At 35.0% G+C, this 21,558-nt stretch overlaps 3 protein-coding genes across 6 annotated transcripts in view; all 3 read right to left on the reverse strand.

The window, feature by feature from the left end:
- EREG (epiregulin) overlaps positions 1–8,194 on the reverse strand; it is a 53,224-nt gene extending 45,030 nt beyond the window's left edge. Inside the window, exon 1 of the mRNA XM_016154029.2 lies at positions 7,999–8,194. Coding sequence (XP_016009515.2) covers positions 7,999–8,194 — 196 coding nt within the window. The remainder of the gene's footprint in view (positions 1–7,998) is intronic.
- On the reverse strand, positions 7,265–14,871 carry EPGN (epithelial mitogen). The gene is made up of 5 exons (XM_016154003.2): positions 14,058–14,871; positions 13,452–13,541; positions 10,853–10,973; positions 9,968–10,120; positions 7,265–8,585 (listed from the first exon to the last, which is right to left on the reverse strand). The coding sequence occupies exons 1-5, from the start codon at positions 14,098–14,100 to the stop codon at positions 8,531–8,533; spliced, it is 462 nt and encodes a 153-aa protein (XP_016009489.1). The 5' UTR covers positions 14,101–14,871; the 3' UTR covers positions 7,265–8,530.
- A 1,247-nt stretch (positions 14,872–16,118) lies between these two features.
- Positions 16,119–21,558, reverse strand: part of MTHFD2L (methylenetetrahydrofolate dehydrogenase (NADP+ dependent) 2 like) — a 114,205-nt gene continuing 108,765 nt past the window's right edge. For all 4 annotated transcript variants that reach the window (XM_016154004.2, XM_036227862.1, XM_036227861.1 and 1 more), the window contains one exon: positions 16,119–20,158. In XM_016154004.2, the coding sequence (XP_016009490.2) occupies positions 20,046–20,158 (113 nt within the window). In that variant the 3' untranslated portion in view covers positions 16,119–20,045. The remainder of the gene's footprint in view (positions 20,159–21,558) is intronic.

The following is a 21,558-nucleotide window of genomic DNA, read 5'->3' on the forward strand; positions in this document are numbered from 1 at the left end:
CACAGAATTTCCAGTTCATGTGTGTTATCTGTCAACTTATTGTAGAACAGTGGAACTCTGCAAGTTTAATAAGAAAAACATTTGCTATATAGCACAAGTCTGGCGGGTGGTGAAACTCATTCATGGGAGCCAGAGATTTATGTAATCAAAAGTTAAAACTGCCACCAGTTTATGTTAGAAATTAATTTTTCAGGAAAAATCTGTCTGTGCATGACTTCTGGAAAGCACACCTTCCAGCATAGTCATGTGGGTTTCTAACTGCAGATCCAGATCCTCTCAAGTTATTTTAAAAAGCAGGGGCAGGGGGCATATTTTTCTGTCACTCATTTAAAAAAAAAAATGAGTTGGATCTCTATGGAAAAGTGAGACTGTACATAGATCTTACAAAACCTTGAAGAAACAGATAATTGAGAATTTTCTATTCTAATCTTTGAGCAAATTTGATAGTTTAGGAAGATAGTCATAGTTCAAACTAATAATGAAGTGCATTTACTAATTCATCTTAAGAAGTCCAGAGGCAGGGGTTGAACTTCAAACAAGACTCAAATCAAAGCCTCAAACACTGACATGAGGGGGTCAGAATCATGTTCATATTTCTCACGGCTTCTTTCTATTGTAGTTTCCTTCTTAGGCGGGTTATTGTCCTGTGGTGGCATTGATGGCCTTTAGAAAAATCTACGATTTCATTCTAATAACTTATCAATGCAATCTGAAATAGAGAACATTTCCCCTAAAGAGTTTCAATAAAAGTCCTAGGGCTAATTTTCATTGATCTGGATTAGGTGGCATGCCTGCCTCTCAGTTAATCCTAGTATTGGGTATGATGGAATGTTCTGCTTGCCCCTGGGATTAGACATGAGGGGAGCACACCTAGACCAGGTGCAATGATAGTGAAGGAGGATGGGATTCAAAAGCAAATCTGGGATGTTGTTTTCTGAAGGGGCTTGGATGCTGGAAAGGCAAATGCATAACAAAATTTTACTACATTTTAATACATGCCACATATTTCCCTAGCTGTGCAGCCACAAACCACTGGAGGATAAACCAATTTGGATCAAATCTGAGAAGCATTGGAAGGTGTGCTCATTCATAGGAGGCTCTCTAGTCTTTCAAGTAACTGGATTACGCCAAAGTGCCAGTTTGAAGACACACCCGTTTGCCCAGCCCACCTAGACAGACCTGAACCAGAGAGTAATGTGTGTCAGGCTCAAGCAGTAGACCCTAAGAGATGCCAAGTTTCGACTCCTTTTTCTTACAGACTTCCTTTTACTAAATAACCCCTTCTTTCTATTAAATGTTTTGTTAATTCTGAAGCGAACTCTTGCTGCTGGAAAGTCTGTCATTTGGCATAAATTATTGCCTAATATAGTCTGTGAAGGAAGCCAAACTTTTTCTTTCTTCTGTATCATAAAAACACTTTGAATAAAAGTAACAATTTACTCAGAGGTTAAATTTAAAAAAGGAGAGAACTAAATCATGATGAAAGAAAGAATTGGAACTCTTCATTGAGTGGTAATTTAGGAAGGAAAGTGTAGTCATGAGGATTCCTATTTATAGCTTAACAAAGGAAAAGACCAAACACTCAGACAAACAGGTTTGTCTGAGAGAACTGGAACACACGGTAACATGGGTTCTTGGAGTTATGTCCTTGAAACTGTTAAAATTTAGGTGGAGAAAGGAGAGTAATCATAACTTCGGTCCTAAGGTGTTGAGTATCTAATATAATCAGAATATTTCAAGTGCTTAATAATTGTAATTGAGATTGGGTTGAGAGACAAGAGTTGTGATAATCTCAAGTTATAGTCAGTTCTGTTTTAATGCTTGTTTTAAAAGCATGAATTTATTTCAACATAAAGGAACTATTTAGTGTAACAGGATTTAGGGTCTGCTGACACATGATTTCATTTGATAGACCCACTATATGAATGTACAAACTGTGACATAAACTGCACAAAACATGCACAAAGACGCAAATCTCTAACATGTGCCAGATACTGTGATTCTCATTTGTGTTACGAGTTATACTCATCTACCTCTGCTGTACCAACTTTTTATTCAATTTCTATAATCCTTCCTCTATCACTTGACAATAACTCACAAGCTATGACTTTTCTGACACTTACTTCCACAAGCAAACTTCAGATGTTTTTCGAGGTAAAGTACCTTATACATTTATACATATATATTTATTTATTTTTTAACTATTTACAATGTATAAAATTGTGCTACTTTTTTATTAGGTTTCTTTTTTTCCCCTAAGTTACAAAGTTTTTGAACATTATACTCCTTAACCACATTTTTCCATAAGTCTGGTGGTTTTTATTGCTCAATTTTGCAGCATGATGATTTTCAGGAAGGCATACATCATATTATAACAAAACTGACTATTGAGTACCAGTAAGAGTTCCAACAGCAGTTCCAAATATATAATAATTATAAGTAATATTTATTGAAAGAGTACTGTGTTCTAGATATTTTATATACATTAGCTATCTAATTTAACTTAATCCTAAAATGACCCCATGGGTTAGGTATAATTATTACCCTCATTCTATAATGGAGGCTACTAAGATTTAGAAGGATTAAATAGTTCATTCTTCATCATGGAACTACTAAACAATTGGGATTCAAAAACCCAGCTCTCCAAGATCACAGATCTTGCTTCAAACAACATTGGCCACGCAACAGCCATGGTCCATGTACTAATGGTCCAAGTACGGTGCTGAGCAAAGCAGGCCTTGGAACAGGGCAGCCTCAGGGTTGAATCCAGGTTCCACCACTTACTAGCTGCATATCATTGAACAAATTACTTAAACTTTATAATTTCAGTTTCTTAATCTGAAAAATGGAAAACAATCATAATAAAATAGTTAATATTAATTGATCACTTACTGTTACCCTCGAAACACTCCAGGAGATAAATATTATCCCCTTTCCACAAATGACAAAATTCAGATTTAGGAAAGTTAAAAAACTTGACGGGTGGAGCTGGGATTTAAGCCTCAGTCAGCTAAATTCCAAAGACTGGTCTCTTTAACTACTTACTGTTCACCACAGCCCCCATTAAACCTGCTCCTGGCTATCTCTGAGGATTGAAACAGATGCTGTATGTAAATTACTTAGCGCTGTGCACAGTCTGTGGAATGAATGTAATGAATGAACTCCATTATTAATCTTATTACCTCCGGAATTTAAATGTAAATCATAACACAAGGCAGAATGCAAGCATAATGGTTTTTTGTTCTGTTTTTGTTTTTTTAACAAAAGCATGCCCACGGAGTTCAAAAGAGGGAGAGAAGCATTTGTAAATATCATAATTTTTCAAGGAAAAGACAGCATTAGAAAAAAATTAGGATCTTGGCAGACGGAAGAAGGAGGGTAACATATGCGAAGGAAACAGCAGAGACCTTAGCACAGAAATTGTGGAGTCTGAGTGGGGAACGCTGCTGGGAGGGCAGATGAGAAAGGGAGACCCCTGACCCTCCTGCGGGAGGGGCACACTGCTGGGAGAGGAGTCTTTCCTAAACATGGCTTACAATAGGAAGTCAGCATTGGCTTTTGAGTAGGAAGGCGACGTAAGCAGGGTTGAACACAGAAGACAACTCTAAAGATTGTAACCGAGAGCAAACGAGGGCGTGGGCAGGGCAGTGTCTGAGTCATTGGAGGCTGCCAGCTTCAAGGTCAATGTGGGTTCTCCTAACGAGCACATTCCTGGGCAACCCAACCCGAGTTTCTTTATGGCTTGTACAGTTTGTAGTCCAACGAGGCCCTCTAAAGGCAGCTTGATGACTAGACTCAGAACAATGCAGATGAAGCAGGATCTTAAAATCAACCTAGTCAAAGAAACCAAGGGTGCAGACTTAAAGGCCCATAGGAACCCGGAATAATGAGCATGTGACAGAAGCAGGCTGAGTGTCTAGGGCACACTCCTTCCAACCAAAGCTGTATAGGAATATAGGGCCACTGCTCTATATCTTCCAGTCTACAAAAGAAGCTAGAAAAGCTAGTTTTTCATAGGAAAACACTTGATTTCTAGATGTGAGCTTGATTTCAAACAAACACTGGGAAAACCGAAGTAAGTACACCTGCATGCTGGATCTGCTCTATATGCTGCTTATTTTCAACGTGCAGTTTCCAACCAGGAGGGAAATGTAGAGACCACCTTTAGAATCTACCTTTTCCACTCAACAGACAAGAATACCATGTCCAAAGGGCCCCAGCAAAGTTAAATAATCACCCAGCTGGACAAAATTACAGGTCATTTAGGTGTCCATTGCGCAGATTTTTTAATGTTACTCGGAATTTTTTCCCTACGCTAGATCATCACCACTGTTTTTCTCTAAGGTGTATGTGGGGCTCAGAGTAAAATTGAGCGTAATATAGTGAAAGGCTGTTAACGAGATTTTACCAAAGTGTGAAAACCACTCATTCCTCATCCCATCACCAAACTGAGCCAGGCGTGTCCCAATTAGGGTAATATCAGTGCCAGAGAACCCTTGTCTACATTCTGGGGTCAAGCATTCCCAAGTGACCTTCTTGTCTCCTGCTTTCTCAAGATAAACCAGAGTTCATTTGTAGTCTAGAATCTCTCCCTAGACTGTACATTCACCTCTCAGCAGGTGCCTGAGGCCTGTTTTGGCCCCACCTTAAAGATGGTATGCATATTTCCTATTCTGCAGATGACAGTAGGGAGTTTTTGTGGTTGATCCATGACAAAATTTATTATTTTATATATTTTAAAAGAAAGAACTTTTTTCATTTGCATAAAAATCACTTGGGTATATCACTAAGCTCAAGAAATTAACCTCTAGCAGTAATATTTTCCTCCAGCAGTAATAAAATATTGGGAAGAATCACCCTATAGAGTTTAGATGAGAGACTTCAGCATCAGAGTTACCTGGTTCAGGTCTAGGCTCTGCACTTAAAGCCCATGTTGCCTTGAAACAGTGAATTGCCTTCCTAAGCCTCAATTACACACAGGCATGGATTAATTAATATGATGCTAATTATGCTTTTCAAACATTGTAAGTGACCATAAATGGCAGCTATATTACACAATTGCTTCATCTTGATTTGTGAAGAGACTTAATATTGACTCAATATTTTTTTGTGACTTTAAAGATTTAGAGGTGCCATCCTTTCCAGAAAGATGTGAGGCCTACTTAACATCCTCTTAAAGATCAAACGCACTGTGAGTTTGATACCTACTTGACTATGGTCTTCACCTAATTTCAATCTAAATGATTCATGCTTCAATAATATCTGAGACATAAAAATTACAAAGAAAGGACCTGACATATATGGATAAGGTCTGACTAAACAATTCAATTCTCCTTGTTACCATGTAATCACATTCCTAATCTTTAGGAGATGTTTCTTTAGAAGCTCTGGGTGTTGCCCACAATCTGGAACATCTGTCATGTTTAGCTTGGGCAGAGGAATAAAATATAACGAAGGGACACATTTATTCACATGGATATTCTCAAGGGGCCTAGCCTTTGTATTCTTAGGAAATTAACTGCTTAGGCTCTTGGACTCTAAGCTATACTTTCATTGATTAAATAATTAACAGAAATTGGAGCTAAGTTTGGAAGACATGCTTCTGAATGTGCTACCGAATAGGGTTGTACCAAAGATTTGGACAGAAATGTGGACTCACCTAGATTAGCATTGTCAGACTCTGACAAATTAAATTTTAATACTTCCTTGTCACTTTGGCAGATGCTAGTATCCTGATGTAAGCCAGAAAGAGTGATATTTTGCAATTGGGAGATTCTGATAACCCTTCCTATGAGTATGAGTTGTAGGTTATCAATATTTATAGTGTGTTACATTTTTTAATACAGAGAAGTTAAATGTCTTATTCCTGGCCTCCTGAAGAAAGGAATTTTCCTTATGCTCAACATCTAAAACTTAAATCACTTGTATTTGTTTTGTGATTTTAAGACATTTTTTCCATTACATAGAATGAATAAAATCTTGATGTCACCAAAATGGACATTTTAAAATTAAAGGATTAGATCTGTATTGTGCCATGAAGCACTAAAAGATAAACTATGTTATAATTTCATCTACTTCATTATAAAAAACATAATTATGCAAAAAACTAATTTGGGGAAAGAAAATACAATAACAAGCAACTATAATTCCCTTTTTATAAATTTACTAGCTTGAGTATGACTAAAATTATAGCGTTTTCTTTCACTCCTATCATGCTTCAAAATGCTAACTAGTGAAGACTCATGAATATTCTCAAAGAATTGAAGGACAGACACAGGAAGGAGACAAAACAGGAACTGAAAGTCATTGATGAACCTCTTGGCCAGTTGGACTTAGTAAAAAATGCCAGAAACATGTTCTTATTTCTTTCTTAAATTATTTACCCCACCTAATGATCCATAGGTTGAAAATGTAGTTCTGATGCAAGGCCTTCACTGGTAGGCTTTTTTCAGGGTCCTAATGCACATAGGAAAAAAATAAAAGACGAAAAATTTTACAGAACATCTTGTATTTATGCATTGTTCTCCTTAAGTCCTGATTACCTACATTAATATTGCCAGAGATTCCTTCCTGCAAATTTAATACAAGGAGTTATGGGATCACAAGATTATCGTTATGGCAGACTGTGTAAAAACAGATGGCTTCTCATGAACCACTCTCTAAATTTCTGTACAGACTTAACTGTGTGCACTGTATACTGTTAATGCGTAGTTTTCCACAGGTGAATCCAGACTCCAGCATTAATTACTCTTTTCTTTCATCAAGAGGCAGTCCTTAATTAAGCTTTATTGTTTCTTCCTGGACTCTCCCCAGCTTTTTAACACCTTTTTGAAATCCTCAGGAAGAGCATAGCTTTCTAGGTGTGGTTGCTGGAGTCACTGGGAGGAACCTTCACCTCCCCACTCCTTGGTATGATGTAATCTTACATACTTTGGACATGCAGAGACTGCTGACATGCAATTTATCTGCCTTAAGTTCCTCTGAAGGCAAACGAAGCAAGTGAAATATCTTCTACTCAAAGGAAAGCAGAATGTAAAGTTTTGATAAGGAGTGAATGAAAACTCATAACTTAATAAAATCGAAAGCCTTGTTATTAGGCTACCATTGTGATACTATTCACGTTTGAGCCTCTTTTCACCTATCCCATCATCAAAATTGGTTTGTTTATCTACATCACAATGGGGTGGGGGGAAGCCCAGAGTTTTAGACTGAATCTAAAAGAAAAATTGTAGCTATTATTTTTAAACCTTATGTTTACTTCCTTTAAAAACAAAATTTCAAATTATTATTTTACAAAACAAACACTAAAATATATACCTAATATGATATCCAGTGGTGTGTTTTGGGTTTAGAGGTGGGGTTGAGAATAATCCCACTTGCAGCACAGATATAGAAATTTTTCTTCTCCCACTGTCAAATTTTAGAGCTAGAAGGGCCTTGTAGAAAATGAAACTGAAGCTCAAAGAAATGAAGGGTCCTGCCCAAGATTATTCTAACTACGTGGAAGAAATACAATTAAAGAGGAAGGATCTTACTTCCCAAATAGTTATTTTTACCACTGTTTCATTTTCTTTCTCTATGTGTGAATCTGCTATCAAGTATTTAGAAATGGTAAAGAAGATTTCCACGTGCTGTTGGCTGATGAAAAAATTCCTGTGTCAGATTCCTCAGTTTCTCTTTCAGGGCCAATTGTAGAATTTTATTTATTAGTAGAATTCTAGAATTTCAGTCCAAATGGAGAGTCAGCAGGTAATTCCACTAATAATAGGAAGGAGTGATGGACATAAGCATTAGGAGACCAATGTCCAACACATTTTATAATCCATTCAGAAACAGAAATACTTTGCCTACTTGGGTTGATCTCCAGATACTTTTCAGTCATTAGAAACGCTTTAGTTTATTCCATATGTCACACATAAAGACTCCGCAATGATGTCACAAGCTGTGTATGATGTATGTCTGCCTCGGACATTCCATTTTCTTATCTCTGGCACTAACCATCCAGGCACATGTTTAGTTCACCAAAGGTGCCATAACACTGATCTCTTCCTAATAGTTGACATGACATCCTCTGAGACACCGTAAAAGTAGCATTTTTGAGATTAGCTCCACAGAGCAGTGGTCCAAAAAACTGGTAGCAAGCACGTGAAGAACCCAAATGTGGCATTGCTTTGGCTTGCACAAGGTTGCTCATTATTCTTATGAAAATTCATACTTGACATGGTCAGAAGCACAATATTCAGTCTCTCTGCAGTGAGAACAATAACCACACAACAACAGCAACACACCCAAAGCAGTCCTATAAACTTGACTTCTGTCACTGTAAGCTTGATTTATGGGGCTCCCATGGCACCCCAAAAATGGCAAAGTCTAAAGATCACTGTTGAAATTCATCCTCTCATTTCATCATGATCCCAACTTCCGTTATTTTCAAGTCTAGCCAGCGTGGGAAGTTTTGTTTCTTTTGAAGATTTCAATTTTGGGCCTGCTGATTTTTACAAATTCCTCTTGAAAATTTCTTACAAAGGCATCAGAGTGGTCTTCCTCCAGAACAGAAATTGTAAGGCGATTTCAATTTTAGACACCTAAAACAGAGCATTGATTTCCGTATGAATGTGGTTGCTGTTCATGTAGCTTCCTGAGGGTTCTATGAATGTTCTGGTGAAGCGGTTGCTATCAGTGCCCCACCAGATCTGCTTTACCCGCTGGTAGGTCCGTCTCCCAGCATGTGTGGGTGTTAACGAGCCTACAACAGCATCCTACTCCAGACAATTGCCCTTGTCCAACAGCACACTGCACCGGAAGATTCCTGGGAGATTTCTGGCCCCGCCCTCCATCCCTGCCAAGGGCATCCTGCCACCCATGCTTGATGATGTGGGGTACTAAAGCCAAAAGCCCTCACCTTCTTGAAATAGGTCTGTAATCCCATTTAAGTTTGAGATCTGCCTGTGGAGGTAGGCTCAGTCTAGACTTCAGCTAATGCCACATCTGTGTGTACCTTCTTCTTCTCTAGTTTTCCTTACTTCTTTATAGGTTTCACCTTGGGCGTCCCTCAACTGATCGCTTGCACAAGAATCCTCATTTTAGGTTCTGCTTCTAGGGAACCTGACCTCAAATAGCTGTCTTGTTAACTTTAAAAGGTCTACTTGCTTCTTTTTTTTTTCTTCTTCTTGATCAATTGACGAGACAGATTTTATATTAATTGATTCACAATTGGTATAATAGATTTTATTCTCAGATGCAATTATTTGGCAACCAAAATTTTTCTTATTTTGTATAGTCGGTCTTGGTTATTTTTAAAATAACTATTTGATTAATGGAATACAGCAAAGAAATGCATTTATATTTTTTTCTTTATCTCACATTATTTCTTGATTTTCCCTAGTTACATGGACTTAAGGGAAAAAATACCAGTATGGATAAGCCAGAAATAAGAACCAATATATAAGTAATTTATGCTTAGTGGATCAAGCTCATCTTCTTAGGCTTTTAGCCTGATTATACACTTAATTAATGTCTGGGAGGTAAATGGCATATGTCACAAATTTGCATTCATTAATACTCATTTCTTGATTTCTTCATTCAACAAATATTTAATGAGTGTCTTTTGTGTGCCAGGCAAAGTATTCATCATTGAAAATATAATTGTAAATAAGACACACTTCATATCTACCCTTGCGGGATGTTCTGTCTTCCTCATTTATAACTTTGATGTAGGTAGACAAAATGGGGATGGAGGGAAATTGAAAATTAGAGCTATCCTATTGCAGCTGCAGGCAAATTTTTACTGCTTGCCTGGGTTTATGAGAAAGGGCATTAAAACAAATATGTAGGAACTTGCCAGATTTACAGTTATATATTCACTAAAATACTATACATGTCAGTTGCTGGTACATTATAGGAGCTCAATAAATATTTTTCAAATGAACGAGTCCCCAGTGACTTAATATTTTGTTTTATTTCATACCTCTTTCTAATGTAGCAGTAAAAAATAGCAAGAAAACCACTTAATAATAATCCAACGCCAATCCCAATTGCAATGTATTTTTCATAAGAATCCAAAGCATATGAAGTTAAGGTCAAATGCTCACACCTTTCTCCTGTATAACCAGTAAAACACCTTTACAAAAAGAAAAGAATACATAATTTTAAAATTCATGGTGATAGAAATACAAAGAAATGACCAATTTCAAAGAATGAAAAAATTTCAATGGGAAGTAAGTAATTTAAATTAAAGAGGCAAATGCCAAGTAAAATTCAATTTGTTACAAGTATTAAAGAAGCTATATATTTTGCAATAATCATTTCATGAAGGCCCTATATCAATCCAATTTTTCTCATTGGTAGAAGGAAAAAGTAGTACTTACACTTGCACGCATTGATCTAGAAAATTATTAACCCAATCTTTCATAGGAGAATGTTGAACAAATCAATTACCATAAAAATAGTATCTTAGTTGTTCTAGAACTTTATATTGCTGAAGCGTTTTTGCCATAGTCTGTTTCATTTCACCCTATAATCAACCCCAGGAAAACTTGGAATCATCTTTGCATGTAGTTAACATGCTGATATAGATACAGTAGTTTTGAGGCGGAGCTAAAACTTCTGCATTTTTAATGAGCTCCCAGGTTACACAGATGCTGCTAATCTGGGAACCATAATTTTGAGTAATGAGGATTAGGTAGCTTAGAAAGAGACTCAGTAGATATTCAAATACAAAGAAGATTGGTGAGTCACGTTCAGGTCATGTACTCTTTTTGCTCCATAAAACAGAAATGCGTGGAAATGTACTACTATGTGAGGCACCAGAGGCATAAATTCAGCTTCTCTTGCCTCAGTTCTTTGCAATTACCTGCAGAGGGCTTTCTTCAACTCATGATGGAAGGCACAGACACCGTTGATACAGTAACTATTGTGGTCTTCCAGGCAAGGATGCGACAACTTTAAGGCTATAGGGCCTTTTGTGTAGTCAGCTAAGGAAAGGAGAAACAATATTAACAGATGCAGGTCACATTTTTATAGTATATTAGTAACATATGTAAAGACACCTTTAATCGTAAGGATATTCTGTGGCCGCTCTGTCCATTGGACTATTGATTGATTCCCTTGGCAGGTTATATTCACAAAGGTTGGGTTAATATAATCTAGATATATAATTAATTAATTAGGGGATGGAGGTAAGTCGATTATTCCATTCTTTAGAAGCTATATAATAAGGTATAGAAACGAGTTCTGCCAAAAGGTGGCAGCACTTATTCCAGTCCTTGCAGAACCAGAAATAGCTTATGGTTTCAGGCTTACCATAGTTAAGACAGTACCTTCAAATATTAATTAGAAATTTTACCCCATTAAAAGACATAAAATAGTGGGGAAAGCCTTGGAGTTAGAATTTAAAAGCCTGGGTTTTGATTTCTAACTCTAATCTATGCAAGTGACTACACTTGGCAGAACTTTTGTGGTCAAGTGTCCAGAGCCTCTTTATGGGACACTTTCCAAAGGGAAATTATGTTGTGACAAAGTACATACATTTCAGGATGTTTACTCTTCATTCCCTGATATAAAGATAAATACTTATATCATTCTTGGGGTTTATACAGTGAGAATGACATGGGTAAAACTGTTAAACTGAGCCCTTTTTGGTGTATTTTAATTGCTGATCCTTAAATTTTTTTCAACAGAATTAGTGACATTTTATTTTTTCATTGTTATGAATAAATATGTTATGAATATCTCCTCATCCTCAGTTATCATGCCATACCATATTTGCCTTGCTAAGTAGATGAAGAGATTCCTGTTTATTTGTTTAGATTTTTTTAAAAGCATATTTAATATTGAAAATATAAATATTGAAAATATTAAATCTTTAGGTACTAAGATACAAATAAGATCTTGTGTAGTATAACTTCATTTTGGTCGAGAATATATAATATTATCTTAAAATTCACATATTCATTTTGTTCAATATGATATAGAGAATCTAATTTCTCATTTTAAGAATTAATTCTAAAACAGTGAGACTTTCACATTATAAACTCTGATAAGTTCTTCCTTAACCTTGGTTAAGTTCAATTAACCAAGCGTGAACCAGGATCTGCTAGAAAACGTGAGGATCTAAAGAAGGCGTTTCTAAAGCAAAGGTATACTAGAGAGATTCATCTTTCCTATAAGGAGAAGACTATTAGTTATAACTCCGTAAAAAACTTCCTAAGATGCTGGATTCAGATTTTTAAGTTAAATAAAAAGCAAGGCAAACTAAAGTTCTCCATCAAGAAAGCAAAGGGAAAATATAGAGATGATATATTTAATCACTTTCCTCCGATCATTATTACTTGTACTTTGGAGAATTTTACTTGCAGCTCCCTATTAAGAAGAAAATAGGTGGTGCTGGGCGGACTGTTACGAACTCAGTCACAGCGAGAAACCACAGCTTAATTTTCTGCAATGTTATCTTTTAATGAAGATATTACTTTTCCTCTTTGCTCAAACGCTTGAAGACATGAAGATGTAAAGATGTAGAAGAAGTTATTCTAAAACCCATACTGATTTTATTTTGAAAATTGATAGATATTTAAAAACTCAAATGGGCATTTTTTTTTAAATTTAAAACAGTTGGTGAAATGAAGAATCCTTAAATATTACTGCTTTTTATATTCAGAAACAAAATATCTGACTGAATCTCCTTTTATTCACCTGCTCTGAAAGCAAGATATGGGTTTTCCTCTGTCCTATGTCAGGTCACTTATCTCCACATCACGGGGAAGGAAGTGTGTGATCTGCATGAAGATCATAATCACCCAGTACACAGCTCTTGGCAGGTAACAGCTTTCCAAGTTCACCTCAAAGAGTTCAAACAAGTTTGAAAAAAATGCTTATGTTTAACAGCAGCCAAAAGCTATTCTAATAATAATAATAAAATAGGAAAGAAGACCTATTATCACCATCAATAATAAAAATTAAATAGAAGTGGTTAGAAATATAACCTATGCTAAAACAATAACAAAGCCCCTCCAAACAAGCAAGAAAAAAAATGATGTTTCCAAAGATAAGGGGCTGTGAATTAATGTTTCATTTTGTAGCCGTAACTTCTTTGGCTGCAAAGCTCATAGTCACAGAACAAAATATAATGCCAAAATGGTGGCAAACTGCCTCTGAACACCTACAGGTTATCAGGAACAAAGGAGGATCAAGCAGAAATTGTGGCATGTTCCACATTCAGGACAGTAAGTGAAGACAACTTTAATTTCTCTCATTTTCTTTACTTCCTCCCTCTAAAAAGGAATTCTTTGTGGACACATTTACCTGTCACTTTCATTTAACAGCATCATGCTAATAGAGTTGATTATTTAATAATAAAATATGTATTTAAAATTTTTCAATGTTGCTTTTATCACAATCAAAATTTCTCTCAAAAGTTAAAAAGAAGTCACTTGAAATACAAAAGAAGAAAATACCTTCTGTTTTGTTAATTGTCCAGTTACTTTGCTGGGTTGTTACTGTGGGTGTTGCATTCATGGCCACCTCTTCAGTCAATGATGTCATTGCTATATGAAGTGGGGAAAGGCATCTTTAGCTGGTGAGACTCCTTTTATGTACAAACAACAGATTGAAAATTATTCTGTTGTTTCCCACTTGTGCTCTATTTTTAACTCATTTATATTTGAAATCCATAACCTGACAAGGCAATTTCTTCAGTTTCTCATCCATACCACGTCCATCGACTACATTATAATGATAGAAAATAGAAACATTAATATTTAAGAGAAACTGAATCTATTCATATACTGGTTCAATCACAAGATGTTATTTTATAGTAGTTAAAATATATTAACTACTCTTCAGTTTTATAAAACAAACATTTTAAAGATCTCAAAAAAAGAGGTGTCAAAAATATTAGGAGAGGAACATAAATTACATAAATTAATTCGCAGATTCTGTGTTCTAATATTTGTCATGAAGAACAACTGTTAAAAGCCAACTTCTCACTAATTCAGAAGAAACAAACCCTATTCACATTTTACATTGATACAAAATTAACAAAAGAAAAAGAAATTACCTACCATTGAATAAGAGATAGACTGATATTAGAACTCCAAAAGCCATCTCCCGTACTTGTTAACAGTATCTTGCTCTTATCCTCCTAGACTGACGGGTGGAAGGTTTCTATGGAGCTCTCTGAGTCTTTCTGACATTTATATTTCATGAAGCGTCATCTGGCAGTTCTTACCAATCAAAAAAATATGTGCTTCTGGCAGCAGCGTAAAGCCTTGAGGCGCTCACACACTCAATTAGGATACCTGTGTTATCTCTTAATATGATCCAGTTTTCTTTTGAAACATTGATTTTGTGTGTGTGTGTGTGACCTGTGGGTATAATTGGCAAAGTAAAAGTACTTAAAACAACAAAAGTATCTGAATTAAGAAAAGGCCCCATTAGTGTAAACAGAACAGCTCAAGCTCCAAAGTTGCTGGCAAACTATATCAGATTCCAAAAGAGGCAGATTTGATATTTGCAAACTAGGAAACAGCATAATCTGTTAATAAAAGAAATATCCCTGAACCTGCAGTCAGTTACAGTATCTTTCAGTGCAGACTGAGTTTCATTGAAAATGAAGATACTTTGTAATTTATTGGCAGGGGAGAACTTAACACTTGTGTAAAAACAGGTTTAATATTCCATTTTAGTTTTTGCTATCTACTTTTATTATTACAAGTTCTGTAAAAAAAAATGTTATTTTTAATAGTATAACATTGACCATTATGTCATTCTGCCATTTAATATTTTTCTGAGTAAATGGAATGGGCTACCAAGTTCTGGAAACTACAGTGATTAGATTTGTGCTCTAATGAGTCGGCTAGAGAGGACCAGTAAAGAACCAAAATAATAATAGTAATAATAATAATAATAATAAAAGTTTCCATTAAGATAAAATTAAAATAATTAGGTTTGGTAATCTAATGAATAAAAAGTTTTAAATTTAACACCACACTCAAATTTTTCTGTTACTTTAGTCGTGATTATTAAAGTGTCATTTTAAAGGCCAAAACATGTAATTATTGCTATTACATATTGTTACTATTAGGAGCTTCCCATAAATTTTCACTTGCCCCACATTATTATGAATAATTTATAAATATGTTTTGTGGCGATGTTGTACCTTTCTCTCAGGAATTTCAATTGCTCATATTTCCTGTGCCTAGAAAAGCTGTTTAAGTCAAGATTGGTTATCATTTGCATCATGTCTACCCAGCAAATTCAATTACCAGAAAGGATCCCTATTACCATTCAAATATGAATTTGGCTTAAGAAATCACACAAGAGCGAGCTTGTTGAACTCATTATAACTTGGGCAATCACCACACGTGTCATCATTTTAAAGTTAAAAGAATATGTAGTACTCAGCTCACTTTAAATGCCTACATTGTGTATTTCTACTTCTGTGGGTTTTTAAAACCCATTTATTAAGATAATTTCTACATAATATTTTTCCCAGGCAAATAATATTTGAATTATAAGTCAAATAACCATTTTCTGCATCATTGGTGAGAATTTAAAATGAATCACTTACAAAGCATTAAATAAGCCATCGTGACCAGTTGCAGTTTCTAGAGGAAGAAGCTAGGACTAACATTAAATATCTTTATTTCTAAGACTGAGGCATGAAAGTACAACCACCATCTTTGCGAAAACTATTAACTGGTGCTTCCACAGTACTGTGCATCCTACAAAAAGTTTTCCCGCACCTCTCAATTCTCTCTTCAGTAATCCTGGCCCCGACAAATCCATTGCCTATCATAAAGTATACTCTCAGTGAATCGGTCTTGAGTCAATAAAGAAATAAACAATAGGACTTATTTTTACTCCCATATGGCAAATGGAGGCTCAAAAGAATTAAGTATTTTGCCAAAGGACCTGCCCCAAAGTCTGAACTTGAATTCATATTCATTTTCCAATTCATAGGCCCTTTCCATTTTTCCAGCTGTGTCCTCCTGTAGGAGTCGGTATACGCTTTTAGAGGAATTCTCTTATTTATCTCCTAAAATCAAGCTCTAAATAAATTACCTTTACCATAAGAATATACATATTAAATGAACTGTGTGGCTTTCACACACATTTGGGCTGAGAGAAATGGACCACTGCCTCTCCAGAGATTTCCCTACTCTGGTGAGCTGTGCCGCATCGTATAGAAACTCATCTACCATTTCATGATCAGTTATACTGAAAAATTGCTCTTAAGTCATCTCACATGCTTCTTTTCCTCTGGAACATATGCTGATGGATCCCACTTACACTCTCTATAGGAGAATCTCCTGCCTTCGCTTCTTCAATCTTCTCATCAAAAAGTGCTTTCCCTAGTCCTGAAGAATGAGGGAGATGGGTATTGTCAGGTGGCCTCACCGATATCTTTATTCATTCTTGATACATGTTAGAGCAGGTTGGAGTGACACAGGAGAAAGGAGAAAGCTAAGAGCTAAGGCACTCCACTATTATTTTTCCTTGCTACGACTTTTTATGTCTTTTTAATTTATTCATCTTTTTCCTCTAGTTATAAACATCTCTTCAAGTGTCTTACTCCTCTTCCCTTCTCTTCTTTGTTTCTTTACATTTCCTTTCCTTTTTATTCTCTCTTTTCTCCTCTCCTTTCCTTTCTTTTTCTTTCTCTCTTGTTTTTTCACTAACTCAACCAAAATTTGTTGCTGGACATTGACAGGAAATGGTCATTAGTCCATTGCTTATCTCTCTCTAAACTAATTCTGTAATTCTCATGAATAAAGTTTTTATTCATTAGTTTATTTATCACTAAAATATTGAATGCCTACAATATCCGTGGCACAGGCTGGTTGTTATGATGTTTGCAAATCACGCATGGACTCTGACCTCAAAGAACTAAAGGGAACTAAGGAAAATACAGACATATCTGCAGTACAGAGTAGGGACTGATAACTGCCACGAATGTGTACATAAATGACTGAGAATCCAGGGGTGGGACTTAAACTTTCGTGACAGTTTTCATGGATAGGTTTCATTTGAAGTGAATGCTAAATTACAAGTAAAATTTAAGAGAAAGGATTCTTGGTGGGGGAGGGGCACTAAGGGCAGGCAGAATGGTATAGTACAAAGAGAGTGCCTTCTGGCTCACGTCATTCTCACAGACTTATTTTGAATTCCAATTTACTATCCATTGGGCCTTGGCTGAGGCTTTTTAATAACCTTAAGAATAAATTTTCTCATGTATCAAACAGGCATTGTCAATAACAAAAAGAAATTAAAGCATTTAACATACAATAGGCTCTCGGCTAAGGATAACTTATTTTTGAACAACTGTAGAGACACAGGGTATGTATAATGGTCACTAAGGCTGGGAACTTAGTGGTTAATACTTGCCAGCAAGCCCTGAATTTTCACTACTAACTATGATTTCTCATTCCCTTCCTAGACTGATAGTACATCAGGACTTTCATTTATATATTACATCATCACCTCAAACTCAACATGTCTTAAAACCGAAGATATTATCTCTTCTCCAAAATCATCTCTCCTTTACAACTTCCTCATGTTAATCAATGATAACATCTTCCGGGCTCTAATTACAATTCTCATAACTTAGTCAATACAGTCCGTATTTTATTTAGTTTTTCTCTAATCTATTTCAGTATACTTATCCAGCTATATTTCTACCACTCTCCAATACACACTTTTCATTTTATATGACTGTAAGTCTTGCTTCGATATACATACTAAGCTCATTCTTGCTTCCACATCTTTGCATTATTATTCAATCTTCATTAATTCTGTAGGGTCTTTTTATAGATACTTGTAGGAGAAGGAAATTTACTCTCTAAAGCTCCTGCACAAAATCAACTTAAGTCTATCTTTTATGGACTCCAAATATCCATAAATAAAGTCATGGTACCAACAAACCAACTTTATTTCCTTTATGTGTTGACAAAGGCTTCCTCTTTGAGAAAACTGTAGTCAGGATCCTCAGAGTTCTCTTCTTGACTAGGCCTCGACTTGGCCTGCTTAGCTCAATTTTAGAAAAGAATCCTACTAAGTCAGTTTATGGAATCCCTATCCCCACATCTGATCAAATCCATGCTTGATATCTAAGTCATTGGTCCTCCTTTAGCAAGAATCATGGTAAGCTAGTTTAGCAAGAATCCCCCCCCCCCATCTTGATATCTAATCAAGTTCTTAGTAATTTCCCATCCACTGATTCCCTCACTCTGCTTGTTGGCTATAAATCCACAGCTGTCTTTGCTGTATTTTAAGTTGAGTTCATGTTCCTCTATTATAGTCATCTTAAAAACTGTATTTTTTTACCTTTTTAACAAATGTCAGAATAATTTTTCATTTAGAATGTTTTAATTTCTGGAAAGGCTCATTCCTGAATGTTAGCTTAGCCAAAGTGGTAAAATTTTTCAAAAATAATTCCTCCTGAACTTTGGAAAAGGAGACTGGGCTTAAAATTACTGACTTTGCTTTTTCTATGTAGTTTGGGTCATTTTTTGTTGTTGTTGTATTGTTTTGTTGTTGTTATTGGTCATTTTTTTGCAAGCCTTAAACATCAAAGAGGAGCTTTCTGAAATATTTTTATGGGAACTTTAAATTTAAACTTCTGTTAGGATTATCAGACAAAGATTGGTCTGAACTGTTGTAGAATGGGCGATAGAACATTTTCTTTCATATTTGAAAAACCTGTATATTTCCCAGCATGCTGTAAAGAAATAGATAACAAATGCATGAACAAAAAACTTATAGATACCTTAAAGAAAAAGACAGGTATTCTTATTCAAATTGCTTTTATTATACAGTTGAAATACTATTAATTATAAATATCTAGTCTATTATCACATAAACAAATTATCAAATGTACACACTGTTACAGGCATGTAGTAGTAAGAATCATTATTAGTACACAAATATACTAGGATTTGAATAGGAAAACAGGACAGGTATATGGCTACAGCAGTTCCCAAATAGCCTTCAATCGAGAGAGTCAAATATGTTTCCTAATTTAAATTGTGTTAGAAACATGACATCTACTTCAAGAACCAAATGCAATAACAGAAGAGGAAAGAATCATGGGCAAGACACTGATTTTTAGTCATATCCTAAGGTTCAGCGTTGGCACATGGTACGTGTGCTTTCTCATTAGACGTCTGAATTTGTGGGGGAAAAAATAACACAACAGTTGTTCTTTAATGAAGGCCTCACTCATATTACATCATATTTTTCTGATATTTGTGGGAAAAGATCACCTTAGTTTTGTTTTGTGTATGTGTTTGCTTTTGGATTGTCCATTATTCCTCAAAAAAGGTATTGTCCACATATTTTTCTAGAAGGACAAATAAATTACATATAAACCTAACACATTCTTATTACATTTTTACTATGGCAAGTAGTCATTCACAAATTGAGATAATTATTACCTTTTCAAGTAGCACAGAGTTTTTTTTTTTCTTCCTCGTATACTTTTCTTTCCTTGAATAGAACATCATTTCTTATTAGGATACCTCAGGATGCATTTGGGAGATGTATGAGATCAAGATATTGTTTCTTATAGTTTATCCTCCTTTTAGCAAGTTAGTTCTTTTTCAAAATATCATATAGAACATAAAAGATATAAAAATTGAGCATATTTATGGCAAAATCTAAATTACATTTTAAATACATGAGTGCCATTTGGTTGACAAAACATTTGTTGAAAAAATATGGCATATGATATTTATTTGTGTTAAAAATATATCATTTATTATGAGCCCTTTATTGTTTTAACATTATGGACAAATATTATGCACAAAATAAACAATTGTTACCAAAGTTTTCATTGAAATTGTTTTGTTTTGTTTTCCCCTAAAACTCAAAATCTGTTAGCAGGAAATGTGTAAAGTTGTGTGAATCATCTTATCCGAAATGATTCCATACATGAAAAAATAAATACGACGTAGAAATAAATAGCTTTGTAGTAAAATATAAAGGTTTTGTTTTTCCTTTGTTACATAAATAAATAGCATGACTTTCGCTTGCTTATTCTTTCATGCAATCTAGTAAATGCTTTTTTTAGCTGCCAGAAGGGTGTTCTTCAGAAGCATCGCCACTGTCATGGGTCCCACACCTCCTGGAACTGGAGTGATAAAGCCAGCCTTCTTCTTAACAGCTAATGGAGGAAACGAAAAGTATTTATTTTAAAATTTTCTAAAAATTTCATATTTTTAAATATACTGAATTATTAAAAGATAAACTGAGGCATATTAAAAATTTTGAGAGTTTATTTATGCATTTATCGATTACAATTGGCAGCACCGAACTGAAAGTGGTTAGGAAAGCTCCACTGACAAGAACTGGGGAGAGACTTTTATAGAGAAAAGCGGGGAGCAAAGTCAGAAAATTATTGATTGGCTATAGCCTAATGCCTCATTGACTGTTTGTGACTGTCTTTAGGTTATGATTTCATAACTTTGAGGCATGTATAGGCTTAGATTTTGGTTTGCTTCTGTAGGCTGTGTAAGTATTAGAGCCACGTCAGGGTAAAGGCCTCCTCGATTAATTAATTTAACAGAATATTGTGGATTTTTCTGCATTACACATACAACTCCAACAATCTCAAATCATTTTTGGAATGTAACACACACATACACAACTTACATAAATACTTCTGTATTTGACTCGACTACCTATAATTCTAGTTAATTACTTTTAAAATACTTGATATTGACCACAAAGGAGAGAACAGGATATAGACGGTTCAGCACACATCATTCGTTAAATTGGAATATTCCTGTTATAACAACAGCATCATATATATGTGGATAATACATTCTAGTGCAAGCCTAATAAAAATGATCAAACATATATGAATTATTGATCATACATACATAGTCCTGTTCTAAAGTATAAAGATGTCTTATTCAGTGAATATAGTCAAAGAAAATGGCAGGGAACTTTCAACTAGTTTTATTTAAGAATGTTTTCGTTCTTGAATTCATGTTTGACTGTATAAGTAAAAAAAATCCAGCTTCCCCAGGTAACTCTTTTACAAAATTAGCATAGATAGTATTTCTTTAATGTATAATCTGATATTATTAATCACATATTATTTAAATGTATTGCCTTTTACAAGTTTTCTCATATATGCCTGTACATGAATCAAAACCAAAGATATTTTCTAAATCTTAAGTATTACTTTTGTACAATTTATATCACCTTCTTGAAATACAGTTTATAAAATTTACATTTACCTTATCTGATGTGTAGTAGCTAGTGCATTGCAATAAATGTTTTAAAAGCATAGGAAAAGCAAAGGAATTATATTTTTTTACTTGAAGAAAGGTCCAAATAAGATAAAGACATTACACACAGACAAAAATATTCCAGCTAGTGTATATCATAAATCTCCTCAAGGTATCTAACATAGAAAAAACAAGAATACTGTGATTTGAAAGGAAATAATTTACTTTTCCAAAAAGCGTCACTCTACATGATGGGTGCCCTTGCCATAATTCCAATCCCGTGTACTCTCCGCTGTAAAAACCCTAGGCTAGGTCAAGAGCCATTTCA

Source organism: Rousettus aegyptiacus, unplaced genomic scaffold (genome assembly GCF_014176215.1).
Source record: "Rousettus aegyptiacus isolate mRouAeg1 unplaced genomic scaffold, mRouAeg1.p scaffold_m13_p_10, whole genome shotgun sequence".
NCBI classification, from domain to species: domain Eukaryota; kingdom Metazoa; phylum Chordata; class Mammalia; order Chiroptera; family Pteropodidae; genus Rousettus; species Rousettus aegyptiacus.

What these genes read in the sequence shown, in the direction of transcription:
- EPGN (XM_016154003.2), bottom strand. Translation starts at nt 14,100, where the DNA reads ATGGCTTTTGGAGTTCTAATATCAGTCTATCTCTTATTCAATG. An exon ending in AGTCTATCTCTTATTCAATG is followed by an intron (nt 13,542 to 14,057) that starts GTAGGTAATTTC and finishes CACTTCATATAG; the next exon opens with CAATGACATCATTGACTGAA. An exon ending in GACAATTAACAAAACAGAAG is followed by an intron (nt 10,974 to 13,451) that starts GTATTTTCTTCT and finishes TCCTTTCCTTAG; the next exon opens with CTGACTACACAAAAGGCCCT.